Source organism: Hemiscyllium ocellatum, chromosome 26 (assembly GCF_020745735.1).
Source record: "Hemiscyllium ocellatum isolate sHemOce1 chromosome 26, sHemOce1.pat.X.cur, whole genome shotgun sequence".
Lineage (NCBI taxonomy): Eukaryota > Metazoa > Chordata > Chondrichthyes > Orectolobiformes > Hemiscylliidae > Hemiscyllium > Hemiscyllium ocellatum.
Window position 1 is genome coordinate 23,350,701 of NC_083426.1, and position 18,228 is coordinate 23,368,928.

At 39.0% G+C, this 18,228-nt stretch overlaps 1 protein-coding gene across 1 annotated transcript; it reads right to left on the bottom strand.

Moving 5' to 3' along the window:
- Positions 1–1,986: 1,986 nt before the first annotated feature.
- On the bottom strand, positions 1,987–17,995 carry cfap276 (cilia and flagella associated protein 276). Its single transcript, XM_060845020.1, has 5 exons — positions 17,915–17,995; positions 13,781–13,897; positions 9,763–9,875; positions 3,602–3,804; positions 1,987–2,057 (listed from the first exon to the last, which is right to left on the bottom strand). Exons 1-5 carry the CDS (start codon positions 17,993–17,995, stop codon positions 1,987–1,989), a joined length of 585 nt encoding a protein of 194 aa, XP_060701003.1.
- Between the last annotated feature and the right edge of the window lie 233 nt (positions 17,996–18,228).

The following is an 18,228-nucleotide window of genomic DNA, read 5'->3' on the forward strand; positions in this document are numbered from 1 at the left end:
CCCAGACCCATATCCTTACATTTTAACTCCTGACTAATGCACCCAACCTACACATCCCTGAACACTGTGGATTTAGCACAGCCAATTCACCTGGCCTGCACATCTTTGAATTGTGGGAGGAGACGGGAGCACCCAGAGGAAACCATGTAGACATAGGGAGGATGTGCAAACTCCGCACAGTAACCCGAGGCTGGAATTGAATGCACATTCCTTGTGCTATGAGGCAGCAGTGCCAACCACTGACCCACCGTGCCATCCAGGATTTACGGCCTAGTCTGTCTTTTTCCAGTTCTTCTTAAGCAAAAAGCCAAAAAATATTTTCTTAAATAACTTTGTTGTTTATTACTTTTTAATTGTCATCTTTTATCATTTTTTAAAAAACTGTCAATTAATTGCCTTGATATTTGGTTTTGCTCAACAAGTTTGTTTTCTTCATACCTTTTCTTTGAATTTTATTGTTAATATTATGCCAAACATTATATTTCTGAAATTTGCTCTGGCTGCTTGAGTGAAAAAGAATTGAAATGTGAAGTCTTACACAAAAAGTTTGGACATCCTGCCTTGAGAAGTTAACATTAACCTGAGTGTCAAAGTGCTCTGAGGTGGTCATCATGGTGGTTTACCAGTCTTCACCCACTATGACAAGTGGGGTGCTGGGATCAGCAGTCCATAAAATCCAGATCCATAATACAGAGTGCATCTGATTTGTACAGGTCTGAAAATGTGCCTCTGATAATCAGATTTTTTTGAATGAGTATTGCTATTCTGCAGTTTTGACCTTTTGACCTTGCATTACATCATCAATAAACTTTATCTTTACCTGGTGTTCTTCCTTGATATGATCAGAAAGGAATAAGTCTCCAAAAATAAAACTATTTTTCTAGCTTTCATCACATTAGATGCCGACATACTGAATCCTCTGTAATTGCATATTAAGGAACTGAAATATTTTCCTGCTGAGATTGAGATTTTCTGTGGACCAATGCAAATTAAATTTAGCTTCATAATTTGTAATTTGGGTTTTAGAAAGCCAACCACTTCAAGAAACTGAATGCCCTTTCTTGCTGTGATGCCGAAGATGATGAATTCCCCATCTGTCCTTTCAGATTTAGCCAGGTGACGAAAGCATATCTCTTCTATAACCCTAGCTGATATTCCAAAGATCACCACTGTTCCTGATCTGCAAAAGATGATGGTGTCGATAACCACAAAGAGTGCATAGCAAACAAATGAGCAAAACTGCAGATCCACTTGCAGTAGGTCAAAGGCAGCCCTGTCGCTTCTTTGGTGAAGCATACTATTCTTCTAGGCATTATATCACTAACATTCCTATGAGCTGCGCTGCTTGTTGGGATGGAGCTAATTTGTGGATGGCTAAGTTTCCTCTTAAATATTACCTGACTTTAGCCTAAATCATTTTCTCCTTTTCCAGTGCCATTATGACATCATACAGAGAGAGAGAGAGATTGTCATAACTACCTCTGTGAAGTGCTAACCCTGAATATGGATTGGGAACTCTTAAAGTTCAAAACCTCTTCAATTATATAGCCATAGATTTTAATTTCTCTATAAGCAAAAACAATGAAACACAGAATTTGCCTGTTGGTAACATATGCAAATAGGTGCACTCTGCAGTTGATGTGTGTTTTATATGAAGAATTAAAGAGCATGGGGAAATGCAACAGGAGTGATGCCATGGTTGAAACCTGTGAAGATAGTTATGTCCGATATTACATCTGTATTATTTGTCCCCATTGTGAACCAAAACTATGCTTTGAATTGCATCCTCAAACACATTAAGGTAAAGATTATACAACACAACTGTTTGAGCTTTCTTATTCAATTATTTAATTCTCTTATCTTGAAAAGACCTTATTTCAGATGCAACTTCACAATATTAGTACTGCGTCTTCCTTATCTCTCAGGGTCTTGTTGAAGATGGAAAACAGAGTCAATCAGAATCTTAATGGAGAAATGTCGACCAATTTAGTTCATATAGAAGCCACCATCAAATTTTCTAGAATATCCTCGGTTGGTAGCAGCTGTGTGTTGGCTTCCTGTGAAGAGAAGTAAACAAAATTTGTAACATTCAGTGTAAAGAACACAGTATCTTTCCCAAACCATTTTTTTTCTGTTCTCTTTTGAAGGTCATGACTCTAAAGGCTCAGTAGTGTTCATCTCTTGGACATAAGTGTGAGTCTCAGCAGTGAATGGCAGAATCATATTCCATTCTGGCTTTAGTTTTGAGCAGCAATGAAAGTCAGAGCTACCTAGCATATGTTATTCAGTAATACAATAAGGAAAGCTTTTGTATTCTTTGGATCCCTTGTTGCCGCATTGCCATAACTTCACTGGAAATGAAACAAAAATGAGGCATCCAACAAGTTTTTGGTGAACATAGGAGCAGGAGTAGGCCATTTGCTCTAACATGAAGAAGATTATGGTTAATCTTCTATCCTTTGGTACATTAACTTGCTAGACATGTTTACTAGCTGGTGCAGTAAAGAAGCTTGTTGGAAGAGTAGAGTAGAAATGAGTCAAGGCAAAACTGAGGCAAGGTGCTAAGTTATCCAGACCTCAGCAGTGAGACTGGATCTGTATGCACATGAGCAGTTACTCTCCTAAAATTAGGAGAAGCAACAAGAGGCTGGTGGACGGGATTCGAATGCATAAATCCCATGAAGCTCCTAGTAAAGGAATAATCCCAGCATTGAGGTAGGTTCCCAGAACAAGACAGTGACAAAACTTCACAGTTAATACTAAAATGCCACAACATGGTTGGGGGGGGGGGGGGGAGCTGTCTTATCCTCACTGGTTAGCCTCAATGCTCAATCCACATCTTTAAATAAAAGGCCACCTGATACAACTTGGGTGTCCTTTCACTCCCCTTAGAAGAACACAGTGAAATGAAAAGTTGTGAAAAAGAAGTGTGACATTTGGAGGTAATGTCTAATTGATGAATATATCTGTGCATCTGGTTTCCACCAAAGGGTCAGGGTTAAACCCACAGCTTCCATTCTGAGTTCAGTCCAAACTTTCTTGCACTAATGCCAATGGCTACAAATTAAAGTCTCTAATAATCCCATAATTTGATGTAGGATGGCATAAGATAATATTGGATTATCTTAGGTTTACTTAATAAAATTAAATGTTAAAATTTAGAGTTATTGTCACTTCCTCTTGCTTTAGGTACTTAGAAATGCTTCTTACTAGGTAGGCAATATTAAAAAGCTTTACATAAAAGGCCCAAAATAACGAAGCATCACATAGAAATGTACCATTTCTTGATATTTGTTAATACCACTTTATATATGCAGAGTACATGACAACGCTCATTTGATTTATTCCACCCCCTCCCGCCCAATCAAAATGAAATCAACCTTTGCATACTGAAATTCGATATGCATCCAATTTCTTGTTCCATTTCAAATAACTAAGTATTAAAGGTTGGGGAGAGGGTATGGGGTTTGTTGGAAATTCCAGGCACAATGAAGTCCAACACTAGCAGTTAAACTTGCAGGTTGTACACATTGCAGCAAAAAGTGCATGCATATTTATTTTAATTAAAGTCTGATTGTGCATTGCAGAACTGATTTCTTACTTATTGTTCCACGAATGCTATGAATGGGTAATTTTTCTGGTGACATCCATTGTTTCGGTGGAGGTCTTTCACATAAATAGTTAGCTCTGGTGTCTGGCTCCTCAGGTGCGCAGCCACAAATATCTTTCTGCACTGAATCCTTTGCCATTTTCCGACGAAAAATATCTTCTGGAAGTTGGTCATCCATGCCAAGCCAACACCCCCTGTAAATAATTTAGAAAATGCAGCAAGTAATTAAGTTATATGTTCACATAGGTTATTTATCAACACCTTAAATATTTTTGATTAGTTGGAGCATTTCTAGAGTCAGCAACACTACTCCAGCCAATAGTGTATTCCAAAGTCTCATGACTCCCTGGAAACAGATTGCATAATATCCAGTCTATTACACTCTTGCTTTGTTTAAATTTATCTCCTCCTCTTCTCACCAATATCTTAAACCACAAGAGTGTATTCATTGTCACCCTAACCAACTCTTTAATTATTTGATAGATCTTTATCAAGTCACATCTGTCCAAGAAGTTTGGACAACCAGCTCCTTAAGCATTTCTAAGTAGGCAAAAGTATTAAGGATTGCTATAGATCTCCTCTAGGCCTTTTCCAAGGCTAGAACATCATTAACCATATAAGGGAAACAAAGCTGTACAGGACTTCAGTGCAGTCAAACCTGCAGCCTATAAAATAACAGAATATTATAGTATAATTTATTCTGAATGCTTCTATTAATACAACCTAAAATTGCCATATTCTCCACAGTTTTCCAGTTAAGGCTATTACAATGGTGTGGAATAGGTCTACCAGATTGTTACCAGGAATTAAACATTTCTGTTATAAGCAGGGATTGTAAAGATTGGACTGTTCTCTCCAGAATTTGCAAGGTTATAAAATGGACCGAAAAGTGGGACACTGGAAAAGCACAGCAGGTCAGGCAGCATCCAAGGAGCAGGAGAGTTGACATTTTGGGCATAAGCCCTTAATCAGGAATGCACATAGCGTCAACTCATCTGCTTCTCGGATACTGCCTGACCTGCTGTGCTCTTCCAACACCACACTTTCTGACTGTGACTCTGCAACATCTGCAGTCCTCACTTTAACCAAGGTTATAAAATGGCCAATTAATGTTTTCAAGATCATGAGAGGCTTTGGTATAGGTGGAGAAATATTATTGGTGAACAGGTCAATGTCAAGGGTATTGTTTCAAAATCATTAGTAAAAACATCTGTGGGGAGATGATGATTGGATTCCCTACAGTGTGGAAACAGGCCCTTCGGCCCAACAAGTCCACACCAAGCCTCCGAAGAGTAACTCACCCAGACCTATTTCCCTCTGACTAATGCACCTAACATAGGGACAATTTGACATGGCCAATTCAGCTGACCAGCACATCTTTGGATTGTGGGAGGAATCCAGAGCACCCATAGGAAACCCACGTAGACATGGAGAGAATGTGCAAACTCCACACAGACTGTCACCCAAGGCTAGAATCGAACCTGGGTCCCTGGTGCTGTGAAGCAGCAGTGCTAACCACTAAGCCACCATACCACCCCAAAAAACACTTTTTTGTTTGCTTAGAGTTGCTGAGATCTAAAATTATCAACATAAAAGATGGTGAAAGCTGACTGCACAGGTAATTTTAGAAGGGTACTGGATAGAGAAACAAAAAGTGAGTATATGGTACTAAGCATGATTGCTGTTTTCTAAGGGCCAACATGGGAATAGTGGGCCATGTGATGTCCTCCTGCATTGAAAATATTTAAAGTTCGATATTTCAATTGTATCCTTTAGTAATGGGTGCACAATGATACTTGTCTTCTTTTTATTTGCAAACATCTATGTGAATATTTTTGGTATAGGTACAAACTAAAACAAAGTGGGAAAAAGGAAAATGTGGTAAACATAGATTGAGGAAGTTAAAACATAGAAAGAAGAAAAGTGCAGGCTGCCCTGTGTGGTAAAACTTTAAAAATGGATTTAAAATGACCTTGCAAAACATATATGAGTTCAGGTTCGATAATAATATGGTGCTGAAGATATTTTTGTCTATATTGCTATCAATGTTTACATCAGAATCACAATGTGTGTGTGGTTCTACTGTCTTGGGATGAAATCTCCCTCAAACAAATTAGCATTGAGCCAAAATATAATGTACATTTTGGACAATTTGTTGTTGATATTGATCTTGAAGATTGGTTTATTGTGCAATAATTGCAATGAGTTATTGCAATGAAAAGTTAGCTTTGTTCATTTGGGTAACTTTTCTCACAGGGTCTGGCAAATCTGGCCTGAATCTTACCAGAAATTTATTTATCCACTATTTTTGTTGAGTTTCATTGAGTGTGTCTCTCACTAACGTTTACCAAGTTTTTCCAGTATTTTATGTGCTTCATTAACTATGTATCACACCCCTCTGATGCTAGCCTCACTCTCCCATTCACCATTTGATATAGCTAAAAGCAGGTCCTTTCAGGAGTGTCCATGGTTCCTGCTTATTAAACATTTTTTTTCTTCTAGATGCTGGGGATAGCAACAGTTCCTGGGAAGAGTGGAACACGAGCAAAGCCCATGATGTTGCAAATGCCCCAACAGTTCAAGAGGGAAGAAAGAAATGTTGAAGTGAAGCACTAATTAGGGATTATTTAGTTAGTGGAATAGCCAGGCATTACATGGACCATCAATGTGACTCTATAATGGCATGTTGCTCTGGTCTTAAGAGTTAAAAAATATCACAAAATGGCTGTCCAATTTTCTTTTTGGGGAGAGCAAACAGCCAGAAGATGTGTTCCGTATTGATTGTGATGAAGTCACTTAAGTGCACTTCATAGTATATGAGATCCCTGATTGGGGCTGTTAATCTGGTCCAGTCAGGGAGCTCTGGCTGATAGATATTAACAGGAGTGTTGAACATTCTGTTCATTCTGACAGCTGGCTCTGAGGGAGCTGGATCAGTGCCAATGACTCTCCACATGCAAATAAAGGTGACGGGATGCCAGTCTCTGAGGAGATATTTCATGGTCCACATTGCTATTAATGACTGAGATTGCATGGGAGATGTGGTCCTGCAATCAGAATTTAGAGATTTAGGTATAAAATTAACAAGATAAACCTCTAAAGTAGTAATCTTCAGGTTACTCCAAGTGAGTACAAAAATAAGATACAATAGATGAATGTGTGGTTTGAAAGAAGGTGCAAAAGAAAGGTCTTCAGATTTCTGTCACACTGGGACTGGCTCTGAGGAAGATAGTATTAGTGTAAGCCAAATAGCTTGCGCATGAACGGAACTGAGACTTGGTTCCTTGCAGGGTTTTTACTAGTGCTTTGAATAGGTTCAATCATGTGCTTTCACAGTATGCATTGAATCTCTAATTCCATTTGCACTTGTTTCTCTGGGGTCATTCAATAAGAATGCTGCTTTATTTACTGTCCTATACCCATATCATGCCTTGCTAATTTAATATATCCAGGTGCATCTCTACAGGTTACCTTTTACTTTCTAAGTAGTTCTACTAGATCCTCTCATTGTCCTTTATTTTTGCAAATTTGCCAACCAGGTTTTGTCCGTCAACAGTAATACATAGTAAAGATAACAAAATAATTATGAAAGGGGGGAGAAACAGTGCACAGTGACCAGATTTAGACCAGCAGCTAAATTCTCACTGATAATGGGAGTGTAATTAGGAAGATAATAGTTATGACAGTGGCAGCAGATAGCCCTTTTAGCATTGAGTACATGAAAGGAACCATGCAGTAATAGAGAAAATGATGCACAAAATTTTGGAAGATTAGTAAAGCTATAAATTCTCATCTGCTTGAGTGTTGTTCGAAATTAAGAGTTAGCTGCAGGTGTCTGAAGGAATACAATGCATATTGTTAGTTTGTGATAGAATGCTAAACCTCCATTGGTAATAAGTGACCAGCCCTGGACTGGTCCAATTTACCAGAGCATTTGAATGCATTTGCAGGCAAGCAGAAAGACTTTCACTGAAGTTTAAGTGTCAGAAAGAACTCATTGTGTCTTGAGATTATAGGTAATTGAAAATTCATTTCAGTCTGGAAGATATGCTTTATTCTGACAGAGTGAGGTTAAAGGATATGAAGGCTTGAAGAAGGCTATTAGTACAAATGGAATAACATAACAGTTATATTGCATGGGACCAGACTGTTTGGTTACACTCTTCAAGGCTGGTTGGTATGAATTACAAATGTTCAGTTTCTGAAGGAGTTTTAGAAAATAACGAGGAGCCAGGTACCTCTCGTACCGAAATGTTGTACAGCTATGAGGATCAAGCTGCCACAATTGGCAACTGTCTGAAGATGGACTGATCAGTTCCAATAATGAGAATGAGGCCATTGGTCCCAAAAGGCAATTGCCAAAAGAGGGTACCAGAGTCAAATGTTTACCAGAAGGGGCTAGCCAAAGGATAAATGTGACTGTTAAGTAGAGCAAGGAAGGCCACTGGAAAATATAAAAACTGGATGAATACAGAGGACGAAGGGCAGGAGGTTTGGTCCATTGTTTGGTAGCGTGAAGATTAAAGACAAGAAAATGCAAGATAGGCTCAAACAGTGGGTCTGGGAGTAAATATACCCCTTGAAAAAGATCACAAACCATTGAAAGGCATCTTACTAATAGGAGAGGAAAGTCAAACAGAACTAGTCCAGAAACAAACAGAAGGCAAGATAGAGGATGTGGATGTGGCCTATAAGATGCAGCAAGAGTTTAGTACTTCTCAGTAAAGTCTATCATATTAATGTTAGGCTACCCTTAGTTAAAAGTAGACTATGCCAAATTGTACTGACACCATGAGAGGCATCTTTCAGGCATCCATATGATGTACATGGATGTTTTTTTCTGGAGTGGAAACAGTGAGTTTGAAAATGTTGTCATAAATGAATGTAAAACAGAATTCAAAACTGGAAGTCAAGCTTTTAAATTCATTGGATTGAAATCAGGCCAAATGGATAAAATATCACTTTGCATCAGCAATCTTATTTGGAAAATATCAGTCCCATGGCTATTCATCAAAGTAGGGCCTCAAAAAAAAAATCAATTACTTCCAAACCTGAAATAGAGGAATGATGATACCAGTTTTAAAATATGAGAGTTAAGTACAACTGTGAAAAATCCGAAAGTGAAAGATATTGTTCAGGTGAACAAAGGTTTGAAAACAATTTTTAAAAACACACAGTGTTTTGAAATTCCCACCATTGGTAGATCCAGGAACATGAAATTTATTGATTTTGTGAATGTTTCTTGAGCAAGTCTCTGTGTTGGGTTAGTATGCACAGGAGGGATTATAAATTTTCTTGTGGGGAAAGGAGTTATATGTTGGCATTTAGCTTGGGAAGCTAAAAGATCATACAAGCAGTAAAAAGTAGTTAAAAAAAAACTTTCAGTTAGGCAATTGATATGGCACTTTTGTGAATAGATAGTGATCAGTAGAGTGTGGTTAATTGAAGTACAGCTTTCAATAAAATGGCCTTGGACTCTGTTCAAAATCATTCATCTTCTAGTGTATAACAGCCTGGACAGAGCAGATGGGGAGAAACTGTTCCTGCCCTTCAGAGAATTGAGACCCCGGGGACGTAGATTTAAGGTGATTTGCAAAAGAAGTAAGTGTAAGGTGCAAGAAAACATTTTCACATGGTGAGTTCTTCGGAGATAGAATACATTGCCTGGAAGCATGGTTAGGAGAGTTCAACTGAGGAATTTGAAACAAAATTTGATATTTATTTAAAATAAAAAGTGTGCAGATTTATGGGAATGACAGGAGAATGGCAATAAATCAAAATCAGAGAACCAGTGTAGACATGACAAGCCAAATGAACTGTCTTTGCACCATAACGGTGATTCTGAGGTTAATCTATGTATTTCTTTTGGTTAGTTTGCAGTGCAAATTAACCAGATTAATCTTTACATTCATTATTGTGAAGAACAGTTTTGTTTATGCAGCAACTTGGCAAAGTGGCACTGACTTTCAAGATTTATATAAGGACCTTCATAAAGTGTTGCAAATTCTATTTTTCCTGGAATAATAGATACAAAAGTGAAAGAGTTAATCTAATACCATTGTTAACCTGATTACAAATCCCTGTGTTGCAATTAAAATTTTTGTTTCTTTTGGTTAATGTTTGAATTATAAACTAATGTAAATTGTACTCACCTCTGAGGATCACAGGTTATTTTTTGCAGAAGTACCTCATTCTTATGTTTCAAAAAATCCCCTGAATGATTATAAACAGAACTAAGATGGAGATCCAGACTGTCTTTCGGTGCCTTTTAGAACAATAAACACACAAATTAAATCAGTAGCTTGACTACAAACTTTAGAAGTGTTGAGTTTTTTTTAAGAAAAGCTTTTACTTCAATTTTGTTTCAGAAGGCATTTTCTGCCTCATTAGTCTAATTACCCTATTATTCTGCTTCATAATTATTTGGAGATATTCAGGGGGTTATCTTAACTGACTGCAAGTACCATTTATTCTCTTCAAACAAAGCAGAGAATAAAATGATTAAAATCTTATTGTGTCAAGACCCTGTCCTCATGCATTATCTCAAGACTTCTGTTGCTTCCAGCATGCCAGATTGCAACTATAACATGCAAGCATTAAGCTAATTTGAAAAGGATGTGGGAGTAATATGATTTCAGCTCTGGCATGCCTTTTCTTTCTTTATACTGGGTAGACATCCATTAAACAGTAAACAGCAGATGGCTAATCTATTATAATTGTTGCCACTACTGCAGCCATCAGACTTCTCTCTCTGTACCAGGTACAAGGCCTTAAGCTGCCAGCCTCTCAGATACATGAGCTGATTTAAATGTTTTAAATTTACAAATACAGGAGAGTTTTCAGTTTTGGTCAAGCAGACTTCATTTTGTTTATATATTCAGAGGATCTGGCAGCATTCATTGCTCATCCCTAGTTGTCCTTGAACAGATGGTGGCAAGCAGCCTTCCTGAACTGCTGCAGTCCATTTACAGTAAGTATATGCATAGTACCGTTACAGAGTTCCAGGATTTTGACCAACAAATTGTGAAGGAATAGCGATAGATAAGTGACTTAGAGAGGAACTTGCAGATGGTGGTGTTACCATTATTTGCTATGCATGTCCTTCCAATTAGTGATCATGAGTTTGGAAGACGCTATCTTACAGGCTTTTGAATGTTTAGAGCACATCTTGTAGATGGTACACATTGCTGCTGCTGTGTATCAGTGCTGTATAGAATACATGTTTGGGTGTTCAAGGTTTGTGTAGAGATTTGTAGCCCAGGTGTCAGTTGCTGTGGTTATGAGTATGCTCGCTGAGCTGGGAAGTTGATTTGCAGATATTTTGTCCCCTGTCTAGGTAACATCTTCAGTGTTTTGCAGCTCCAACAATAGTCAAGCAACTTGACTTCATCCATGACAAAGACGTCTGTTTGATGATATCCATATCCCAAATATGTGGCTGTGGGCATATTTGCCACGCTGGGAAGTTGATTTGCAGATGTTTCATCCCCTGAGTAGGTGACATCTTCAGTGTTTTGGAGCCTCTTGTGATGTGCTGCTATACTATGTTTTCTGGAATTTATTTGGTTCCATTCCTGCTGATTCCAGTTGTCAGTTCCATTAGTTTGTTGTGGTAGGTCACATTGATCTAGACCCAATATTCCGGCTGCTACAATGAGCTACCAGAACCGGCAACTGGAAGCAGCAGGAACAGAACCAAATAAATTCCAGAAGAAAGACACAGTACAACAGTGCTTCACAGGAGGCTACAAAGCATTGAAAATGTCACCTAGACAGGGGACAAAACATCTGCAAATCCCAGCTCAGCGAACATACCCATAGGCACATATTTGGGGACATGATACTAATCAGACAGACGTCTTTGTCTTGGATGAAGTCAAGTTACTTGACTATTGTTGGAGCTGCATTCATCCATCAAGTAGGGAGTATTCAATCACACTCCTGACTTGTGTCTTGTAGATGGTGAATAGGCTTTGGGGAGTCAGGAGGTGATTTAATCGCTCCTGATGCCTAACCTTTGACCTCCTCTTGCTCGGTTAAGTTTCTGGGCAATGGTAATCTCTAGGACGTTCATAGTCAGGGATTCAAAAATGGTAATACCACTGAATGTTAAGTGACAATGGTTAGATTCTTTCTTGTTGTAGAAGGTCATTTCCTGGCACTTGTGTAGCACAAATGTTACTTGACAGCTATGAATCTAGCCTAGCTTTCGTCCAGATATTTCTGAATTTGACCGTAAACTGCTTCAATATCTGAGGAGTCATCAATGGTACAGAACATTATACATCATTACCAAACATTTCCACTTCTAAACTTAGGACTGGTGGAAGGCCACTGATGAAGTAACTGAAGATGATTAGACATAGTGCACTACCCTGACAAACTCCTGCAAGGGTGACCTGGACTTCTGATGACCGATCTCCAACAAATGCAGCCTTTAGATTAGATTAGATTACTTACAGTGTGGAAACAGGCCCTTCGGCCCAACAAGTCCACACCGACCCGCCGAAGCGTAACCCACCCATACCCCTACATTTACCCCCTTTACACTAGGTATGACTCGAAACAGTGGAAAGATTTCTCTCTGATTCTAATTCTGACAGGGCCCCTTGATGGCACACCTGGTCACATGCGGCCTTATGTCAAAGGTAGTCGCTCTCACCTCATCTCGACTGTCCTCTGCTCACTTGTGCGCATGTGAATGGGCAATTGGAAGATATTTCTCCCTGATATTCAATCAGAAACCCAATAACAGAAGAATGTTCAGTTCTCTGAAGTGTTAACATGATTTTCTACTTGGCAGGCATTAAGATCTTTTAAGGGTAAGATATTCAACCAAAAAGACATTGCATGATTGCCAATATGGTAAAGTTGCATTTTCTCATAATAGCGATACAGATCAGAAGGATCCAGAGAAATTGGTTTCATTTGATTCAAATTTTAAGCCGAAAAGTATAAAACAATCAGTAATATATCTACAAATTTAATGGGCAACCAGGAATACATCTGGGCACTTGGCAATCCCTGAGGCTCGTCCAAACTATTTGTAGGACTGCTGACCTTGACTGTTATTTTCACCCATCCATATAAATCCCATGCCTTATGAAGCCTCACAAAATGAAAATCTAAACCTCCAGCAGAATAATTCCCAAGTCCAGTTTGTTAAGCTGGGATCTATTCTGGCACTGCATTCCTGACTTAGGATTCTCAGTTATAAGATTCTACAGAACTCCAAGTTAGAGGAGGCAACAGTGCAGTACACTGTCTGCCTAAGCTTTTGGAGTCCTCACCACATGAGATACAGCATTATTCTGGAAATCCATATCTGGTATCAAGTAGCAACTCTGCAAGGTGCTGATTTTCAGGAAAACAAATGGTATCCAAGTGACTGTCAAAACCCGGAGAGATGTCTATCTCTTGGCCACAGTGGCTTGGATAGACAGCTAGCACCACCATGGCACTCAAAGATATATACTTTAATTTGTTCATGGGATGCGTGTGGCATTGGCTAGTCCAGTGTTTATTACTTATTCTTATTTGTAGTTTGGTCACCAAAATATTCAAGATGTTGAGGTGTTTTATTAAATAGGACAAGACTGTTCCCTTACATTACAGGATACTGAGTGGATGACTTTCAATGGACTGAATTCAAATTGGTGTAGTGAGCAATCTTCCAGATGAGATTAACTTTACAAATGGCAGCAAGTCACTGACAAATAGAGAATCACCTGTGTTTTTTTAAATCTCGTATGGGATGTTGGTATTGTTGGCAAGACCAGCATTTGTTGCCCATCCCTAGTTGCTCTTCAATTAATAATCTCAGTTGACCATTTCAAGGATGATTAAGAGTCACATACATTATTGTGAGTCTGGAGTCACACATAGGCCTGATCAGAGAAGGATGGCTGTTTTCTTTACCGAAAGGAATAATATGTGCTAATGGCACTAATAAACCAGATTGGTTTTTACAACAATGATTACATGGTTTCCGTAGATCAGCTTTTAATTCCAGACTTTGTTGAATTCAAATTTCAATCTCTGCCATCTGAACCCACCCCCGCAGAACATTAGTCTATAACTCTGGATTATTAATGCATGTTCTCACAATATCATGCTACATGGCTGTCATGTTGTATTACTGTATAGTTAATGTATTCTATAATCTTATACCTTGGGATTATAGAGAAAAATTCCTTTGTTTGCACTTGCCACGGTCACTGCTGCACTGAGTCGATTCCATGGATCTTGCTGTTGTGCTAAATGAGTTGGTTTGAGATACTGAGGAACCTGCATTAAAATGAGAACGCAAAAGCAAAAGAAGATCAGAACATTACCCTTTAATATGTTTGCTGATTTAGGAACTATAGGGTTTTTTTTGAGGTGGTTGGATGCACTTTCCTTTCAGAATTAGAAACGGATTTGAAACCAGATCAGTTTGCTGGATTAAATGCCCCCTGTCAAATAAAATGCCTCCAGCAAAATCTAAGTTTTACAAGTAACATGACTTTTGGCAATTTAACCAATTCTTAGCCAGACGTCTTTTAATTAACCTAAATTATGAGAAAAATTGAAATGAATTAAGATGATTGTATTTTCATCAGTAAATCTAATTATACATTTATACTTGTCCAGCATGATGGACTATAGCTGGCAGAATACTTTCACACTAAATAAACTGCATGCATATTTTAAAATACATACCAAACTCATCCATGAACAGTTCAAACTGAATTGATTAGATAGGGTAGGTCATAGAGTCATAGAGATGTACAGCAAAGAAACAGACCTCCATGCCAACCGGATATCCCAACCCAATCTAGTCCCACCTGCCAGCACCCAGCCCATATCCCTCCAAACCCTTCCTAGTCATATACCCATCCAAATGCCTTTTAAATGTTGCAATTGTACCAGCCTCCACCACTTCCTCTGGCAGCTCATTCCATACACGTACCACCCTCTGTGTGAAAAGGTTGCCCCACAGATCTATTTTATATGTTTCCCCTCTCATCCTAAACCTATGTCCTCCAGTTCTGGACTCCCTGACCTCAGGGAAAAGTGTTTGCCTATTTACCCTATCCATGCCCCTCATAATTTTGTAATTCTATAAGGTCACCCCTCAACCTCCGACACTCCAGGGAAAACAGCCCCAGCCTGTTCAGCCTGGCCCTATAGCTCAAATCCTCCAACCCTGGCAACATCTTTTCTGAATGCTTTCAAGTTTCACAACATCTTTCTGATAGGTAGGAGACCAGAATTGCACGCAATATGCCAACAGTGGCCTAACCAATGTCCTGTACAGCTGCAAGATGACCTCCCAACTCCTGTACTCAATACTCTGACCTATAAATGAAAACATATCAAACGCCGCCTTCACTATTCTATCTACCTGCGACTCCACTTTCAAGGAGCTATGAACCTGCACTCCAAGGTCTCTTTGTTCAGTAACACTCCCTAGGACCTTACCATTAAGTGTATAAGTCCTGCTAAGATTTGCTTTCCCAAAATGCAGCACCTCGTATTTATCTCAATTAAACTCCATTTGTCACTTTTCACCCCATTGGCACATCTGATCAAGATCCTGTTGTAGTCTGAGGTAACCCTCTTCGCTGTCCACTACACCTCCAATTTCGGTGTCTTCTGCAAACTTACTAACTGTACTACTTATGCTTGCATCCAAATCATTTATGTAAATGACAAAAAGTAGAGGACCCAGCACTGATTCTTGTGGCACTCCACTGGTCACAGGCCTCCAGTCTGAAAAACAACCCTCCATCACCAATCTATGTCTTCTACCTTTCAGCCAGTTCTGTATCCAAAATGGTTAGTTCTCCCTGTATTCCATGAGATCTCACCTTGATAATCAGTCTCCCATGTCAAACGCCATAGTGAAGTCCATATAGATCACATCCACCATTCTGTCCTCATCAATCCTCTTTGTTACTTCCTCAAAAAACTCAATCAAGTTTGTGAGACATGATTTCCCACGCACAAAGCCATGTTGACTATCCCTAATCAGTCCTTGCCTTTCCAAATGTATGCACATCATGTCCCTCAGGATTCCCTCCAACAACTTGCCCACCACTGACGTCAGGCTCACTGGTCTATAATTCCCTGGCTTGTCCTTACCACACTTCTTAAACAGTGGTACCACATTAGCCAACCTCCAGTCTTCCGGCACCTCACCTATGAGTAACGATGGTACAAATATCTCAGTGAGGCCCAGCAATAACTTCTCTAGCTTCCCACAGAGTTCTAGGGTACACCTGATCAGGTCCTGGGGATTTATTCACCTGTACTGTATTCATTCTGACTAAATACATAAAATTACTGCAATAAGATTTAAAATACATTCCTTGAATACATTGAGGCAGAGGTAGATTGATGATTGTTCAGAAAGGGGTGGATTGGTAATCAGGAAGAGGTAGGAATGCAGATTTGAGGTTAAATTCAGATCAACCAAGATCTTCTTGAATGGCAGAGCAGGCTTGAGGGGCTGAATGGCCTGACCCTGATTCAAGTGTTTGTTTGTATTTATTTATAAGAGGTTTAAAATAATGGCAGGACTTTATTTGTATGATTTTTAATGTTATGTTTCGTTCTTTTCCTGAAATGTCTCCTAGCTCTTCAAAGAACTCCAGAAAACTTAGACAAGGTCTAAAATTGGTATATTATTTAAATAGTGAAAGACTGCAAAATTCAGTGGTACAGAGCGAGCTGGCTGCCTTTCCACTTGATTCCCAAAAAGATTAGAATACAGCTACAATAAGTGATCAGGAAGGGGAATGGTAATGCTGTTTGTCGCAAGGAGAATGTAACATAAAGGTGAGGAAGTTTTGTGACAATTGCATTGAGTATTGGTGAGACCACATCTGGCAAATTGTGTACAATTAGGTCCGCTTAATTGAGCAAGTATGTACTGGTATTTAAAGCAGAAAGTTCACTTGACTGATTACTGTAATGAAGCAGTTATGGGCAAAGTTCAAGCAAGTTGGGCATATATTCATCGGAGTTTAGAAGAAGAGGCAGTCACAACTAGATGTGGAGTGGCTCCCCTTTATTCAACTAGTTGGCACAACAAAAAACTTTGAATTTTTCTGACATGACGCTATCATGTCTCAATTAAAATGTAGGTCCCCAGTTCAAAATGAAGGAGCCATTGCCAACCTCTGTCCTTAAATGAAAGGCAAGATTTTTTAAAATAAAACCAAGAAAAATAATAGAATGTGATGTCAAACAAACATAGGAATATAGTTTAAAAGGAGACATGAAGTTGAAGATTTTTCTCTTGCATCTTCAGGATTGGTACATAAGAAAACAAATTTTGAAAGGAAACACCAATTCATACTTGGTACGGAAACGCAGCAAAAACTATTGTCATCAAACTGACCTAAAATGGCTGAAACTGTTGGAAATAAAAAGGAAAGATTCACATTTATATAACACGTTTTGCAGACGTCAGACATCTCAACACATCTATTAGTGAATGAAGCACTTTCTAAGTGCAATTGCTGTTGTAAGGTAGGAAATGAAGCAGCCAAATAACTCCCTGTACAGTAGGCTGATCATGACGAGGTAATTAGTTTTGGATTGAGGAATAAATATTAGCAATAACACCCAGATAAATCCCCCGCTCTTCTTCAAAAAAAGTGCCATGCAATCTTTTGCATCCAGCTAAGCAGTCAGATGGGACCACCATTTATCGTCTCACCCAAGAGGCAACACTACCTCAGTACGACAACGGAATGCTGTACAGTACTAACATCGACATTCGTGTACAAATCCTGGAGCAGGCCTTACATCCAGAACGTCTTGATTCATAAGCAAGAGTGCCACCCACTAAATATTTGCTGAAATCCTGGAATAGCTGCGGAAGCGTTTGCTTAAAATGTAAATCCTGAGTTCAACTTTGATGCTCGGGAACTGTTCGATGAACTGTTGTTTATCAGTTTTCCAGCCCGTAAACTGATTAAAAATGTCAGGCCTCTGCATGCATTTTCCGCGTGAAGTCATGTTCTTTTATTCGGTGCACTGCTGCACATTACAGAAGTTAATAAATAGGCAAGTATCAATGGACTGTAATCATGTGGGAATCTCCAGACAAAATAAAACGAAATGTGGCGCAAATTTTACAGATATTTCGTGCTATAATCAAAAACACAAGTTGATAAAATGCTGAGGTTATTTTAACGGAATTAGTAAAAATGCTCCAATTATGTCAGAAAACTGAGAAATCCGAAATAAGGTCTGAGGAGCAACATTGCAAAGTGCGAGTCAATGATGTCAACGCCAATGTTGTTGCAATACCTGCGTGTCCTTTTTCTGACCTCTGAAATCATCATCATTTTCATATCTGGGAAAAGGGAATGGGTCTCGCGTTTCTGGCATTTTTTTGTTCAGCGAGGTAGCGGCTGCGTTCTGAGGGCAACAAATCTCCCTGAATTGGTGCAGTTGCGATGAGATTTGTGTATAGTGGTACAATCGTTGCTAGGTTATCATGTTTCAGAATCTCTATGGTTACCACGCTGGTATTGTCTTTGCTGCCTTCTAGTGAACGCTGCGAGGAATTTCTGACCGTAATTTTGGACAATAAAGGACCAGAAAATAGCACTGTAAATCTA